General features: G+C 48.6%; 3 protein-coding genes across 3 annotated transcripts; 1 reads left to right on the top strand and 2 right to left on the bottom strand.

Annotated features, from left to right (window-relative positions):
• The first annotated feature begins 382 nt into the window (after positions 1-382).
• On the top strand, positions 383-9,814 carry JOSD1 (Josephin domain containing 1). Its single transcript, XM_015863266.3, has 4 exons — positions 383-1,235; positions 5,078-5,206; positions 5,335-5,529; positions 7,248-9,814. The coding sequence occupies exons 1-4, from the start codon at positions 1,051-1,053 to the stop codon at positions 7,345-7,347; spliced, it is 609 nt and encodes a 202-aa protein (XP_015718752.1). The 5' UTR covers positions 383-1,050; the 3' UTR covers positions 7,348-9,814.
• Positions 9,815-10,015: 201 nt separating this feature from the next.
• Positions 10,016-11,777, bottom strand: TOMM22 (translocase of outer mitochondrial membrane 22). The gene is made up of 4 exons (XM_015863293.3): positions 11,646-11,777; positions 11,427-11,545; positions 11,121-11,238; positions 10,016-10,750 (listed from the first exon to the last, which is right to left on the bottom strand). The coding sequence occupies exons 1-4, from the start codon at positions 11,751-11,753 to the stop codon at positions 10,676-10,678; spliced, it is 420 nt and encodes a 139-aa protein (XP_015718779.2). The 5' UTR covers positions 11,754-11,777; the 3' UTR covers positions 10,016-10,675.
• A 121-nt stretch (positions 11,778-11,898) lies between these two features.
• Positions 11,899-13,599, bottom strand: CBY1 (chibby 1, beta catenin antagonist). The gene is made up of 4 exons (XM_015863278.3): positions 13,309-13,599; positions 12,833-12,938; positions 12,637-12,752; positions 11,899-12,368 (listed from the first exon to the last, which is right to left on the bottom strand). The coding sequence occupies exons 1-4, from the start codon at positions 13,384-13,386 to the stop codon at positions 12,288-12,290; spliced, it is 381 nt and encodes a 126-aa protein (XP_015718764.1). The 5' UTR covers positions 13,387-13,599; the 3' UTR covers positions 11,899-12,287.
• Positions 13,600-16,538: the final 2,939 nt, after the last annotated feature.

Genomic DNA, 16,538 nt, shown 5'->3' with positions numbered 1-16,538 from the left:
GGACCGTGACGAGGCCACGCCCCCGGGGAGCGCGGAGCCAATGGGAGCAGCACTGCCAGCTCGGCTTGTTTGCTATATATACACACACAACAGTCCGCTCGACGTGTCGAGTACTTTTTGTCCAATGAGAGAGCTGCTCCTCGTGACAAGCAGCCCTGCTATCCAATGAAATAGGAAGGCTTGAGCGATGGGGCGGGACCGAACACCACAGTAGTTAGACACGTGGGCGGGCATTCTCTCGGATCAACCAATGAAAAAGATGAACGGTTTCATGGACAGCTGAGTCGACCAATGGAACGCGCCGAGCGTCTGTAGGGCTCCTGACAGAAACCCCCTGGGCGCAGTAGAGAAGGAAGGAGGGGGGCGCATGCGCCGCTGCGGTTGGTGTGAGGAGGCCGTGGCCGGGCAGCGGCGGTTCGTCGGGGCTCCGTGCGGGCCCTGCCCGCTCCTAACGGCGGTTTCCCTCGGGTGGAGGTGCGGGGCGGTCCGCCGGGCGCCGCGGAGCCCGGAGCCGTGTTGTATGGCCTAGGAGGGAGGAGGCGGCTTCCTTCCTCGAGCCGTTGGCATCCCGGAGCCTGCCCTGCCCGCAGCAATGGAGGAGGGCAGCTGAGGGACCCCGGCCCATTCCGTGCCCCGGGGCGGGCCCGAGCTGTGAGCCCGGCTCTGCGGGGTGCAGCTCCGTGCGGCCTGCGCTGCGGAACGGAGATGGAAGAGAAGGAGCGGTGTGGGAGCATCCAGCCGGCACCTTGAGACTGACGGGATCCGTATCTTTTGGTTATCTTTCTGTTCGGGTTTTTGTTTTTTTTTTTTGGGGGGGGTGGGTTAGGGCTGTGTGACGTTTTATGGGGTATGGGAGAAAGGAGGTGGTTGTTAAAGCCAGCCGTCAGAGGCGATTACTGAATAAACTGAAGCACAAGAGGGGGGTTGGCGAGCTGGAAGCGGCCCTCGCCTATAAAGTAAAGGGGCTGCGCGCTGCTGCTGTGACTCTGAGGAAGAGACATCGGCCTGCTGAGTTTCTCACCTCCTGCTCGCCATCCGCCCTGTGAGAAGATGAGTTGCGTGCCATGGAAAGGTGACAAGGCCAAATCGGAGTCCCCAGAGCCACCCCAACCGCCACCGCTACATATTTACCACGAGAAGCAGCGCAGGGAGCTGTGTGCCCTCCATGCCCTCAACAATGTCTTCCAGGACAGCAACGCCTTCACTAGGGAAACCCTGCAGGAGATTTTTCAGAGGTATCGCGTTCTGCACTGGCAGAAGTGTTTGCTTGCTTTGGTGCTTATAAGGATTTGCAGGTCTTATTTCTGGGGACGAAGAGTTTGGAGCTGCTTTGAGTCGAATATAGCTCTGTTTTACCCCATTCCACTCCTGCTGTTTCCTCTTTCTAAACAGAACACCTCTCTTACTCTTGTTTCTAAAGCTATTCAACCTAAGAGCTTTATTGCAGGTGCTGCTGTGTGGTTGTGCTGCATCCACCTTAATACATCTTCTCTCTTCTGCCCCTGCCTCCTATTGGTGTGTTATCTTTGGGTAGTAACAGATCTGGGGAGTGAGGATGGCCAGGATGATAAAGGGATCATCATATGAGGGTGGATAATGATAGGACAAGGGGGAATGGTTTTAAATTGAGACAGGGGAGGTTTAGGTTAGATATCAGGAGGATGTTTTTCATACAGAGGTTGGTGACACACTGGAACAGGTTGCCCAAGGAAAGGAAGCTGTGGAAGCCCCATCCCTGGAGGCATTCGAGGCCAGGCTGGATGTGGCTCTGGGCAGCCTGGTCTGCTGGTTGGTGACCCTGCACATAGCAGGGGGGTTGAAACTGGATGATCATTGTGGTCCTTTTCAACCCAGGCCATTCGATCACTCTATAAAAACTTCTCAATTCAGTACAATAGGACTTAGAAGATGCTGGATGTTAAAGCTTCGTCAACTTATTCAAGCATTTAAATGAAATTCTTCAAATATTGCAGCCTTTTTTATTTCCTTGCAGTGAGACCCTGCTCACCAAACAGGATTTAATCTCGGTAGCTAGATCCATGTTTTCTGCAGTGTTGGCTGAACACTTCCTGGAAGCTTCACATAATTAATAAAGGCATTCTTGAGCCTTACACGGGAAACTGTAGTTGATGAATGTGTCCTGCAAAATAACTCATTTGGCAAGATGTTTATTTCATGTTGTTTAACGCTTTGTTGCGATTTTCCTCAGGGTGCCTTTGAAAGTTCTGGTGACTTTAACTGATGAAGTTAAAGAGTAAATGGAGCCTCCCTGCAGTATTCCATCTCTGTATCTAATCTTCACTGAGGCTTTGGTTGAGTACTTGTTACCAGTAGCTGACAGCACATTGTGTTACTGAGGCATAGGGAATAGCTCTCCATGGCAGCACTTAGGCTGGAGGTGCTGCTGGACAAAGCTCCCTGCCCTGTTGCCACCACCCTAAAAATCAGAAGGTTTATTGAACTGGAGCTCGGCTTGTCATGTATGTGCCTTCCTTTCCTTAGCCATTGAAATGTGGTAATAGACAGCTGCAAATATCAGATGGAAGTGCTATCTACGATGGTACTGCAAATAAAATGCCTATTCATGAAGAGGAGCTGATCCAACAGCATTTTAACTTTGTCCAGCATAAAGGCTCTGTGGTTTTGTTGCAGAGTAGCAATTGTCAGAGCTGTAATCACGGATGGATTCTACTGGCCCGAAGTAAACGGCGGCAGTTCCTGTGGTAGAAGTGGCGTGATGATTAATTAGTTGACTTTCACTGGGCTTGATGAGAGAATTAGTGTGCAGCAAGGAGCTTCTCATATAAAGCACTGAGGTGCTCGTCTGGTGACACCTCTTGCCCCAAAAGGATGAATATCTTGAATTCCAGACTGGTGTTGTGTCGTTCTAATATTCAGATGGAGGTTTGCAGACTGGTTCAACCCCACAGAAGTAGTTGAAACAGTGTTTGGACGATGCTCTCGAAAATATGGTTTGAATTTTAGGTGGTCCCACGGAGCCGGGAGTTGGACGCTGCGATCCTTGTGGGTTCCTTCCAACTCACAACGTTCTAAATGGATGAGCAATGAGGAATGCATAACAGTTGCCTCCTCCTTTGCCTCTCTGTGGAGTTACTGCTTGTTTTCGACTCTTTGGCTTGACTTTAAGTAGTGTGGTCTTAGCCGCGTTTTAGACATCATTTTTCCACACGTCTTTCCTGTATCTAGTCATACACTGGGTTCTGCTGAATGTGACAAAACACTGATGAATATTTTAATAAGCTACAAAAACATCGCTAGGCATCGTTATGTTTTGAAGCTTAATGTTGACATGGTAATGAAATCACAAATAAGCTTAAGCTTTGGTCTGACCGCATCCCTTGAAAAAAATAATGGAAGTGTGTTTCTTAATCATCCATTTCCCTTTTGCTGCATCCCATTGCTCCAGGCCACCGTAGCGTGATTACTATCATCATTTCAAGTATACGCCAAAGCATGTCCCGTGCTCCCCTCTGATTCTGTAGCCCTCCCTCTCTTCTTTCCTTTAATATGAAATCCATCTATTTGATGTTTCTCTGCCTTCTGTTTCAGGAAGTAAGATTGCTTGTTCCTGTTGTGCCAACAAAACCACTTCATTTGAGTCTGTTCCTTGAGATCTGGTTAGAAAAGACAGCTTTGTGTTGGAGTTGATGAAGGTTTGTGACTCAGAAACTCAGGATTGATGCCTGTAGTTCTGTTCAGCTCCATCGGTCTTGCCTGGATTAGTCTCTAGATAAATAATTGTATTGTTCCTTGTTTAGTCAGAGTCCTTCAGCTGATGGTTGTGTACCCTGTGTAAGTGTATGTGAGCAGAAGTGTCTGGAGGCGGCTTTTGATGAAGGCTTTCTGGTGGGTAACAGTTCTCAGAGTGTCACCTCTGTTTTTTATCTCATTTCTGGGCCTCTGTGAGTTACAGGAGAGAACAAAGATAAGTGCATTCTTTCAACCCGCAAATAAGCTTGTCTTTGGAAAACTGTGCCACGAGAGGGTGCTTGTGCAAACCAAAGGGCTCTTAACTGGGAGGCTTTCATGAGAGATAATAGGTTGGAGCAATGTTCTTGAGGAATTAGTTGTAGCCCAGTGATCTTGCTTTATGGTGATGCTGGAAAAGCTGTGGCAAGCTACAGTAGTATCTCTGATTTGTAAGATAGTTCCCAGCCTCCAAGTCTCTGCTCTGCTTATCTGACAATGTCACTGCCTTGCTGAGGACTGCTCAGTATGAATAGATTTTTGTGGTACCGCATTGTTTGAGGCTGTTCTGCTGCAGTTTGCTGCCCTGTAAGAGAAGAGAACTGATGCGGAAGGTTACCTGTCTGTACCTTATCTAGCCTCACTTGGTCTGAAACATAATACTCAGCTGGTCAGGGGAGTATCGGGGTCAGAGCTGCTGTGAAGGAAAGGCAAAGGAAACATGGATATCAGGTGCCACCAAACATCTGAACCTTGTGCCAGCAGAGCTAGTGGAGTCCTGGCCAATCAAAAGAGCAACCCATTGCAATAGAATAGTACTAAGGCTTGGCTTTCTCCTGTTTGCTATTGCATGACCTTGCTTTTCTGGGCTCTCAGTTTCCCTCTGTGCCCATCCTCCCAGCTGCTTAAGCCCATTTGTCCTCCTCACATTAACTCAATGCCTTGTTTTCTCTGCTTGCAGTGTTTATCATGAGGGGGTGGTTGCGTATCTCCATCTTTTATGCCTTGCATCCATTTTCTGTATTTGTAGACAGTAAAGGCTGTCTTACCTCTTTTGCTTGTTACGTGATGGACTCTGATTCTGGATTTTTGGATTCTACAATCATGCAAGTGATGTCTAGGCAAGTTAATACCAGTTTAAATGCAGGTGGAATGTTTGCAGTTTTTCACATCAGAGCTGGGATCCATGGAAGTTTTGCTCATCAAAGGAATTGTTAATGCATTATTTAGCCCTCTCAGCCTTCTGGCTTAGGGGAGAAGGGGCAGGTGAAGCGAGCAAATCCTCTGAAAACAGGCTTCAAGTCATACAGCAATTTTGGAATATGGGTTTGCCAAGCACCTGCTAGAGCAGTTCTTGTTCTGTTTCCAGGCTGTCTCCCAACACCATGGTGACACCACACAAGAAGAGCATGCTGGGGAATGGGAACTATGATGTGAACGTGATCATGGCAGCGCTTCAGACCAAAGGATATGAGGCAGTTTGGTGGGACAAGCGCAGGTATTCAGAAATTCAGTAATTCCAGAGTTAGCTGCCAACTGTAAAACTAAAAACAAAAACCAAGAACCAGATGACATTCAAGTCCCAGAATGTAATCTTGTTGCTGTTTGTTTTCTGCACCCTTTTAGGGATGTTAATGTCATTGCCCTGTCAAATGTAATGGGTTTCATCATGAATCTGCCCTCCAGCCTTTGCTGGGGTCCCTTGAAGCTCCCCCTCAAACGGCAGCACTGGATCTGTGTCCGGGAGGTGGGAGGCACTTACTATAACCTCGACTCCAAACTCAAGATGCCTGAGTGGATTGGAGGTGAAAGTGAGCTCAGGTGAGTCTTCCTCGCCCCCTTGTTATGTCTGTGTGGGTTTGTATCCAGGTATTCCCTGACAGAAGGGGTGAATTTATTCTTAAACACTTAATAGTGGAAACATTTATGGCTGAACTGCAATACCAAATATTTGATGGTAATAAGATTCACTTAGATCTATGTGGTGGTTCTGTGCTGATGGGAAGTTCAGCTCCACCACTCTACTGTCACTATCCCTCCTCAAAAAGGAGTGGGAAAAAATAAGATAAGGACAGGGTGATCACTCAAAGTACTGAACTGACCATGGTGCCTGCAGGACTCTTACCTCCCCATTCTTACTCCTCTATTCCAGTTGCTGTTATGCAGTGTTTTTTTCCTTTCTTAAATTTGTTCTCCCAGAGCACAGCCAGCATCGCTTATGGCTCAGCTCTGGTCAGCAGTGAGTCTCTTATGGAGCAGCTGAAGCTGGATCTGATCTGATGTGGGGCAGCTGCTGGGTGGCCCTTCCCACTACAAAAAGCTTCTCTGCATAAGCCCAACGTAATTTATACCTTTTTTGTCCAAAGCTAGGAAAATACTTTAGCCAGCAGAGGTTTCTGAGAGCTTGATTTCATCTCTTACAAGGCTGGCTCTGTCACTAATGTCAGACTTGGCCTCTACGCTGCCTGCAACTAGGTGTGCTGTGCCTCGCTGTCTCCTCGAATGTGAGACCATCATAATACCTTTGCCTCTTCAGTACTGCATGTTCCCAACAAAATCTCTTCAGATTAGGAGTGCAGCCCTATTGTTGACTGCTTGTCTATGTCAGTGTACATTGCACACCTGGTTTGACTCCCCTTTGCTCTTCAGTCTCAATACAAAATGGTTGGTGTGATTTGCTTTGACTGTGAAACCTAACCCGTCCTTAGTTGCTATTCTGCTGCCATTATGTCCTGTTCTAAAGTGTACAAATGGCACTGCTGTCTCAACTAGACTTGTTCTAACCTAAGGGAGCAATATTTCCCGCACCTGTTGTGTCATTCCAGTCTTGACAGATTGGGTATAAGCCTTTTGTGTGTTTCCACGGTAGAACAACACAGTACTGGATCTACTGTACGGAACTTATTAGAGGAGTTTTTGGTTTATGTAAGTCTTGTGTATGCTGCTGTTCAGCAATAAATAAGGGCTTCCTACATGCTGAATTTTGCAAGTTGGGCTGAAAGATAGTAGAGAAAACATTGATTTGACTTCAAAGGTTATTGAATTGCATCCAAGTTTTATATGAGAAAAAGCACATGGACACGGAGCCGTGTCAGATGACTGAGTGGTACTCTGCTGTTGTGACCTATGATGAGGGCATCCCAATGGCAGTGTTCTGATTTGTTTTTTATCTGCTTGATTTCCCCACAAACACGTGCTGTTTTTGTTGAAGTTACTTTCAATTACAGTGTGATTCTTGCTCTTGGAGACCTAAGGGAACTGTGTTTTTAATCCCCATTTTTGCCACTGTGGAAAATTGGGGTGTGACATCTTGTAGATCTCTCAACTGAAGTGATCATGTCTATCTGATTCTGCAATAGCTTTCTGGGTAGAGGTGTGTTGAATCTGGTGCTATTGCTCAGTTTTCTGTCAGAAAATAACAAGGTGAGAAGATGTTCCTCCTGTTTCTTGTCATATCTGCATAGCCAGCTATGTTTAGCTGTAGAAGATGACAAAGTTCTATGTTCAGTTGTGCTTATTCCTGTTTCTTCTCACTGTAGGAAATTTTTGAAACACCAGCTAAGAGGAAAGAACTGTGAACTCCTGCTGGTGGTACCAGAGGAGGTGGAAGCACATCAGAGCTGGAGAGCTGACGTGTGACCTGGACCGACTCTGTCCTCTCACTACAGCTCTGCCCCTTTCTGGAACTCATGATGTCCTGAAACCTGGATAATGGGTGCCCCAACTCTTCTCTTCTGGAACTTCCTTTGTTAAGCTCTTTCCTTTCTTCCTTGGTGCAATAGGGTGGTGACGTAGGACACTGGGGGTAGCGGGTGGGGGATACTGAGGGCAGAATGGAAGAAACTGGAAGCCGATCACTGATTACAAAGGTGATTGAGCTGCATGCCCTTCAGCTAACTAGAAGGTGTTGCTCTCTCTAAAGCTGTGCTTTGGGGACAGGTCTTCTGCAAGCCTCCAAGACCTCTCTTTCTCTGTGCTGCCCAAAGCTGTGTATGGTGGCACAGTGTTCCTTTAGAGCTCGCTGGGGAGGAGCAGGGGCCAAGCACGCTGTCGCTCCTTTGCAAGCCTCTCCCTACAAAAAAGTTGTTGTGAAGGTGATTCCGACTTGTAAGGGTCTCTCAGGACACACTCAAAACACTAGGAATGGGATGGTGTTCAGCACGACCCTCTGCTTTGTAGGGATGGTTTGTGCCCAGAATTAGAGGGAGGTGGGAGGGTAAAAAAAAATATATATATATAGTCATCTTTCAAGAAATTCTTTGGATAGTGAGAGGACTCTTCCCCAATATCTCAAAGCATTTACATGTGTGACCAAGTGGTTGTTTGCCAGCGTGTGGCTGGCTAAGGCAGTGTGAAAACAGTAGGCACAGGCTAATGGGGGAGTATCAGGTTTCTGAACTAGAGGCTGAAGTCTGCCTGGGTTTTGTGCTATGTTGGGTTTTAATTTATTATTATTAAACATCTGAAGCTATTTTGGTTTTCTGCATGAACACCCAGTAGTTTAGGGGCTGCTTGGAAAGTAAAATTAAATCAGAAGGGGTTTGAAGAGGAAATAATTCCCTTCTTTTCCTCTTTCTAGAAGTCTGGCCCACAATCACAAATGCCATGTGCAGCATGTCCCAGAAAGAGCTTTCCTACAAGTGAGATGTTCACGAAAGGAGAAAAATATATAGACAATAACTTGAGGAGGGAAGTCTTAGGATAGTTGACTTTTGCCTCTTTTATAGTTATTAGCAGCCAGTGTGGGGGATGCAGAGGGTCCACCGGAATCATCAGGCGTTAGAGTGTGGGGCCTGGTGGTTGAATCAACTTCTCTTTTAGTGTTGGCTGACAAACATTCCATTAATGAGTGAATTGCTTCTTTTCCACGGGGGGGAAAAAAGTGATGAGACATGGAGACTCTAAGAGGGATCTTAGTCTGTTGTTTCTCTGTCACCTAAGCCAGCTGTAGCTCAGTTGCTGCTTCCAAGCAGGAGGAAGCACTGAACTGAGGACAGGGCTCCTTGTGTTTAGCTCTTCCTGGCTGAGCTGCCATTTGCTTCTCTCTTTACGCACGCAAGGGCTCAGCTAAATGGTAACTGCTGGAAAGGGATGGAGCTTGAACGATTCTGCTCTGCCAGGTAGGAAAGTTTCGTTCTGGTGGTGTTGGGGCTTTCAGAAGGAGGGCTGCGGGCTGGAACTACCTTTTCTCAGTTGTTTTGTCTCTTGAGAGCTCAGCAAAGCATGAGCAGATGTTTGAAGCCAAGCGAGAGACTGCTAACTCACACCTTGTTACCAAGACCAGAGTCAGTGTGACAACAGGATGAGCGTGGTGTTCACTGAGCCCCGGACATCCCACAAGCACCGTTTTTGCAGTCTTCTGAGCACAGCCTCCAGAAGTCAAGGGCAAGTGGCTCCTGTGTTTTAAATACCCAGCGTTTCTAGAACAAGTCCTGTTTCGTAACACATTCCAATGACCAATACCAGCTGGCAGAGTTTTTAAACACTTTACAAGCAGAATGCAAAGCCTGCAGGCGTTCTGCTCGTGACTTGAAGCCATTTCTTCAAGAGAGGAAGGGGGAGGAAAAAAAAAAAACAAACCAACAATCTCAACAGCAACGTTTTCTATGCTGCGTAAAACCGCACTTTGGAGAACCAGTTTGCATGGAAACTGCAAGCCAATGGATCAGTGCACAATATGCAAAGATGTTTTAAAACATTTTGGGGCTACTTTCCTCTCCCTTGTATGTCAGCACCTCTCCTTGGGGGGCGGGGGGGGGGGGAAACAGTGTGATCCAGCTGCTCAGGTAAAGGGAAACTGAATGATCACACCCATGGGGCAAGCAAGGCTGCTGGACAGAGGGGTGGGCAGACCAGTCCAGTCCCACTGCTTGGGAGTGGGGAAAGCCCAAGTTTGTTTTCTTGCTTCTTTGGTTTTTGTTAGAGCCTTGTCTTGGGTTTGTTTACAGAGATGTATTTTGTTTAACCAAATATGAGAAGAAAAAAAAAATAGGGAAAAAAAAAAAAACATTTCCATATAAATGTCTTATCACTTCTGTATGTTCAACCGAATTGTTCTGTAACAAAGTATGTAAAGGAAAAATAAACTTTTTCTTTGGTTATAAAAGCGTATGATATTGAATTAAGAACCTTCAGCCTTGGTGGTTCCTGGTGCTTGAGGCAGAACAGGGGATAGAAATTCTTGCACCTCTATGAGAACTCCCTTAAATTACCCCCAAATGTTTCAAGTCCCTTTCCCAGCACAGATGCTGTGCGTGAACTGGCAGGGCAGAGCAGCTTATAAAAGAAGCATCTTCTTCAAGGAACATCTATTAAAACCACACTGCTCAGGTTGGATTTATTTAATATTCAATACAAAAAAATATGCAGCCGATTCCTGAAGTTCTACTTTATGACGCAGAGGATCAGCACGGATGTGATTCTCATTAACCCCTCTGCTACTCACACACGCACACACACAATGTTGCATCTTCCCAGAGAATTCTTTCCACAAGATACAGATACCCTCAACCCTCCTCCTTCCTTTGCTTCATCTGCTGGGATCTTCATCTTGTTCTGTCACCGATGCTTTGAGTTAACCAGGAAAGGGATTTGTGTTCGACTGTTGCCATCAGAAGCCCAACTTGTGCCCGAAGGTGGTTTTTTTTCTGGGAGGTGAGGAGTCCAGAACAGGAACTCCATGATTTCAAGTCTCTGTAACTGATTACAGCATACTGATTGAACAAAAGAAAAGACTCGTGACTTCTACAGGGGAAGAATGCAGACAGGAGCCATCATCAGGTCCAGACAGGGGGCTTCCCCCCCCCCCCACCACAGTATGAACAGGTCGATGTCTCAAAATATAACCAAAATAAAAACAGAACCAAAAAAATAAAAATAAATGCCCTGACCCAACAAATCAACAGTTCAATATATCAGCATCTCAAGGTCTTCCCACATGATACAAATCCAACGTGGCTTCAGCAAATTAGATTTTTCCGGTAAGCGGAGGCAGGGCCCCTGGCATGCCCCCAGACAGCCCCGTGTTGGGTCCTAAGAGAATCTGGAAGAGAAAGAGACAGTAGAAGCTTTGAGGATGCACCTCACTACCCTGCAGTAGGACTGGGAGAGCACGGTGAGGCAGCACCCACCCCTGGGATCAGACACTCAGCCCTTTCCCTCTCCATAACAACCACCAGGTTCAGAGCTTGACCTTGTCGCCAAACCCAGACCTGCAGGTTGGATGCAGCTGTGCAGGCCGAGAAGATGCAATCAGAGCACATTGTGGGATGAGTGAACCCACGGCATCAAACACATTGCCTCTGCTTTTTGCTTCCAGAGCCACAGCGCCAGCTGATCGCTGTGGGACTGCGCAGGCAGCCGGAGCCGCATCCAGACAACAATGAGAGCGGGTGGTGGAGCTCCAGCCTCACCTGTCGCTGCTGCAGCTGCTGCTGTTGCTCCATCTGCAGCTTTTCGGTTTCAAACACGACGGGAAGAACTAAAATCATGAAGGAGGTGGTCCCAATCCACAGAGCTGCCCTAGAGAATCTGCGTGGAAGAAAACCCATTAGGAAGACGAATCTCGGCAGCACGCTGGAGGAGCAGCACTCGGACTCCCCCCCCCCCCCCCCGGCCTCATTCCTCCTCCCCTCCGAAGCCCGGCCAGAACCGCCCGTCCTCCTCCCGGCCGCCGTAAAGCGGATCCCTCCGCAGCCCGCGGCCTCAGCGCCCCTCACCTGTACATTTTCTGCGCTATGGCCAGCGACAGGTCGAACGTGGCTCCGGCTGCCGATCGCACGCTCTCGGGGAACATCTCGGTCAGCCCCCACAGCCGCTCCGCCAGCGTCTCGTCCAGCTGCGGGCGACAGCGCGGCGTCAGGCCTGCCCTGCCCGACGGGGTCACCCCGCTCGCACGGCCCTCCCGGCCCTCCCGGCCCGCCCCGCCGCCCAGATACCTCCTCGTCGTCGTCGTCGTCCTCCAGCTCGTCCTCCAGCTCCTCGGCCTTGCCCGCCCCGCCCTTGGGCAGCAGCTCCTCCGGGGACAGGGACGCAGCGGCAGCCATCACCAGCAGCAGCAGGGACGGAGCGGGCAGCGAGCCGGCGGAAACGGAACTGCGGGTAGAGCGGCTCCGGAAGAAAGGCGGAGCGCACGACGCCCCCTGGAGAGCGGGAGGAGTCGCTCCCCGAAGTACCACACGGCCGCAGGTCTGGGTTCCAAAGAACGTTTTAATGTGTTTTAGTGTAAACGATGCCGAACGCTCGAGAGCAAGCAAAGACAGCGCCCCGCTCGCCAAAGGCCTTGCACGAAGCCGGGCTCTGAATCCAGGCACAGATCTCTGCTGCCAGCTTGCTGTGGAGCGTGTGTACCTGTGGCTAACAGCCACCAGTGCTGGAAGTAGTACAGTGCACAGTGCGATGTACTGGGATGCAGGGGCACCCTTACATAGTACCGATGCAATACTGCCAGCAGCTTGTCCCATGGAACTATCTACACTTGGTACCAATACAGCCCGGACACACAAGCTGGTTTTTGCCTGCAGGAGCAGAGAAAGCCTCCCAAGAGCTCCTGCTCCCTCCTCCCCCAGCCTGCCCTTCCTTCACTTCCTCCTCCGGATGTGAGTCTTCAGCTCCTCCAGCTCCTTCTCCATCAGGTGGGACTCAGCGGTGGTCTCCGAGAGCTGCAAGGCACACAGAGCAACATTGATGAGCTCCTTCAAGCACTGCCCTACCAGAAGCTTTTCCAATTACACAAATGTGTTTTGTGGCACAATCTTTCTTGAGACATCACTGAGATTTACAGCCACAGCCAGCTCCAATGTGAGAAAGCATCTGCATTTCAGTGAGAGGGAAGCTGAGGCTTCGCGCTTCACCAAGACAGCCCAGTTAGTGGTTAGTGCTGTGGAATTCCGTCACCCGCAGCCTCACACACAGAAGTTCAGTACTCACCATGTCCAGCAGAATATCCACCTTTAGACGAAGGAGATTGTTTTCCTCCTCCAGCTGCTGGTTGCGTTTGCGCAAGCGCTGCATTTCCCTGCGATCTCCCGTGAAGCTTCCAACTTCTGGAGGAAATAAAGAGAGCACACAGTCAGCCATCAGCCAACCATGACCCCCGCAGGCCCCCCGCACCACACGGCACTACCTGCCACCCACTGGCCATTCTCAAACTTGAGGCTCTGCCCGGTGAGGTTCATGGTGGGGGTGCCATATTCCAGGCCCAGCTCGACCTCGCGGGTGGATCTGTCCAGCTGCAGAGAGAAGGAACTGTTGAAGTTGGAACAGAGCTCTTAAGATCACCCAGTCAGCCTTCAACCCGTCACCATTAAACCACGTCCCTCAATGCCACATCCACACGGCTCTGGAACACCTCCAACGATGGTGACCCCACCAGCTCCCTGGGCAGCCTGTGCCACTGTAGCACCGCTCTTACTGAGAAGAAATCCCTCCTAACATCCAACCTGAACCTCCCCTGGCACAACTTGAGGCCATCACCTCTCATCCTATCACTTATTCCCTAGTTGCTCATCACCATGCCCACACTTTCTCCCACCCCAAGATCCAGCCAACACACTGGGGGTGCCACTAAAGACTGTGAGGAACCGCAGCCCCAACACTCACCAAGTGCAGGTTGGACAGCGAGGCGGCCTTCCGCGGAGGGGTCTTCTTAGGGCTGAAGGTGTTCCCGAAGAGAGGCATCGCTCCCTATAGCCGGGACACGTCCCAACAACACGGTAGGGGCAACGAGCACCACCCGCAGGGCCCGCGTCACCGAGCCGCCCTGTTAGCGAGGGAAGAGCGGATGAGGATCCCGCCGCTCCCGTCCCGCTCCGTCGGGATTCGCCTCGTTCCGGGGGGGCAGCACCGCTTCCACGAGCGGCGCCTGCGCCCCGGCAGCCCCCGCCGCTCTGCGCCGTGGGTCCTCCGCGTGGCCCGGCGGCGGTTTGCGGCCGGCGCATCTCCATGGCGACGTCGGGGAATGGGGCCTGGCGGCGGGGCTACGAGCCTGGCACAGCGTTAATATCAGAAAACCAAAGTGTCTCATGCAGGGGCTGGCAGGGATTTTCCATGTTCAGCAGGGAGTGGTGAGAAGAAATTGGTCTGGAAAGACAGAAAACTCTGTGTGTGGGGGAGGCCAAGTTAGCTTGTACATTCTTACCATAAGGGGCTGCTGTTTGGAGCCTGCCTGACGGGCACAGGTTGCACCACCAGGAGGCCCTCGCGGCAGCGAGTAGAGATAGGCAGAGAAAACAGCTAGAAAACAAAGTGAGATGCAGAACTGCATCTTCGTAGGGACAGCCAGAAACCAATAGTTGCTCTATGAATAGAGAATCCCACAGTGATGTGCAGGCATCTGTTAATTGATCCTTGTAGGAATCCTGCCTTCCCCACATCCCTTCAAGATGATTTGTTGGGAGAAGACTAATAAGCACTGCCTGCGAGAATAATGTAGTGTAAAGCAATGATCACCGATATGACGTACACAAAACAATACATGAATGCGACTGACATACCAAGCACAGGAATGATTTGAGGAATCTCATATTTAACATTACTGGGAGGGAAGGGTGTTGTGTTTAGAAGCTGGTTCCCAGCTCACACATCTAAGTAATTCGATTCATTTGGGGTATAAAAGCCAGTGAAACTCAGTCTGCAAGTTTAAATCTTGTTGGTGCAGGAGAAAGCCAAAGTGTTGCCATAGGTCAGCAGGCCGTATCCACAGTTTGTTCATTCATTATCTGCTGCAGCAATGTGCTCCTCCAGTTCCAAAGTCAAACAACTGGCGGCGGTCACTTGTTGTCAGGAATGGTGCCAAGCCTTGCGCAGGACACGCGAAAGCCTGTAATCTGAGTTGAGACAGGTGAGCCAGTGTTGGACAGCGTGCCAGGAACAATGGTCAAGACTATAAAGAAACAAAGAAAAGGAGCAGTTTCCAAACCGACTTCCTAATTTGCTATTCAGACACCTAGACAGGTCTTCCCAGACCTACATGTCGAAACTGGGGATATGAGCGTGTCGTGCAATATGAATCTTGTTAAAGTCATTTATGGAGCCAATGAATGTTGAGGGAAGCTATCTCCAAACTTGCTTTTGTTAGAGACAGCTGACTTCAGCAACGGTTGGGCATTTTATAGAATAATTCAATCAGTTTTTGCTGCTTTTTTTTCTTACTAGATAACAACATTACCCTGGTATCGTAGCTATTTTCCAAGCCTGTAATTGCTTTCCACCACCCTGCAATTTCTCTAGCGATTTCAGCAGGAGAGAATTGCTTTTATTCTTCTCACATGACTGCAGTGTGGTGCTGCCAGCACTGGTGGATGCCGTATTTTGCCCTAGAAACAGTTACGTCTCACTTGTGGATGAACCTCTTTAAAGAGAACACACGAAATTAAGGCATTCATTAAGGTATATCCATTTGTGTGTGTCCAATTAGTGCAAATACTTCCTTACCTACTGGATCCACAGTGCTGTGCTCGATAGGGGGAATACAGATTGATAATATTTGTTTCAAACCTTCAAGTAGTGTCAACATATGCCGAAAACATGATGACTGAAATTGCACCTCACCCTGCAGAGGTGATAATATGGAGAAGGATGGAAGATGTTGCGGTTGGTTGAGTGAATTTTTCATAGCTGATCTTGTTGCCATCCAGATCCACCTTGCAGTACACTAGTGATTCCTAAAGGAATATCCTCTGCTCAGGGCAGCTCAGTCTCATTAACCAATTTGCAGGTGCTTTTACTTTAGATAAAGTCCCTTCAAGGCCACTCAGTCATTCCTCACAAATGCCTGGGATGGAGGATTGTTGTTATTCTCATCAGCTTCTTATCTCCAGTTTGCTTTTGCTGCATTGGCACTGTGCTGGTGGGAATGTGCTCGGTGGCTGTTCACTTAAAAATACCTCATGGCTACAGTTAAAATACCGAATGCTGTTTTTCCAGCCGAACATCTGAGGATCGCCATGTGGTTTGCAGCCCATCTCCTTGACCTAAGAGCAGAAGTCATGGGTGAAATTTGTTCTCAGAAGCTTTGGCCCATTCCACCATGTTGGACTGTCTGGCCATTAGAGCTTGCCTTAATGATCCAGTAGGAAAATGACAAGAGGGACAGATAAACAGAAAGACTGCAGAGGGAAGTACTGGGATGTATTGAACTCCGCAGGAGCTGTGCACCTGTGCTTGCTCATCATTTATAATCACTAATTCAGCAAAAAACACCAGGAGAGAAGAGCTTGAAAGCTTACTGTGTGATACAGAGGGAATGTTAAAGGAGTAGATATGCTTCCAGTAAGGCAGGCAAAGGAACTGTGATAATCCAAGGAAGGAGGAGCAAGGGGTTAAACATTAGAATCATTACGTTAATCATTCACTGAAGTTCCAATTGTAAGGCTGAAGCAAATTATTACCTGAACTATTTGCAAGTTAAGGCCTTATGTGTAGCAAAATCCAGGAAACACCATATTTTAAGGCTAACTACAACCCTTCTGAGAGTTCTAAATGTTATTCTAAAGTGAAAATAACTGTGATGAGGCAGTTGATGTCTATCCAAGCTTTAAAATTTGAAGAGAAACTGATCGTGATCTCTTCCAGCCACTAGCCTGGCAAACATGGAGTACAAATGGAGCAAGATGTATTTGTTTCTGTGGTTTACATACAGACCCACTTGCAGAAGCAGCAGCAAAGCCAAGAGCAGGAAAGTGGCCAAAGGAAGAGCACGTCCAGTTCTGCAGGGTGGCTGGTTTAAAAGAAAAGCCATCACAAGCTCAGAAGCTGAGCTAGAAAACATTAACTTTTCCAAACCTGCCAAGTACATGGAAGTGCTGTGAAAATTATTGGGTTTTCAAGTT

The sequence above is a fragment of the Coturnix japonica genome, chromosome 1 (assembly GCF_054131305.1).
Source record: "Coturnix japonica strain WE chromosome 1, WE-NBRP24, whole genome shotgun sequence".
In the NCBI taxonomy this organism is placed as follows: domain Eukaryota; kingdom Metazoa; phylum Chordata; class Aves; order Galliformes; family Phasianidae; genus Coturnix; species Coturnix japonica.
The sequence above is the reverse complement of the archived record's forward strand: the minus strand, read 5'-3'. Positions and strand labels throughout refer to the sequence as shown.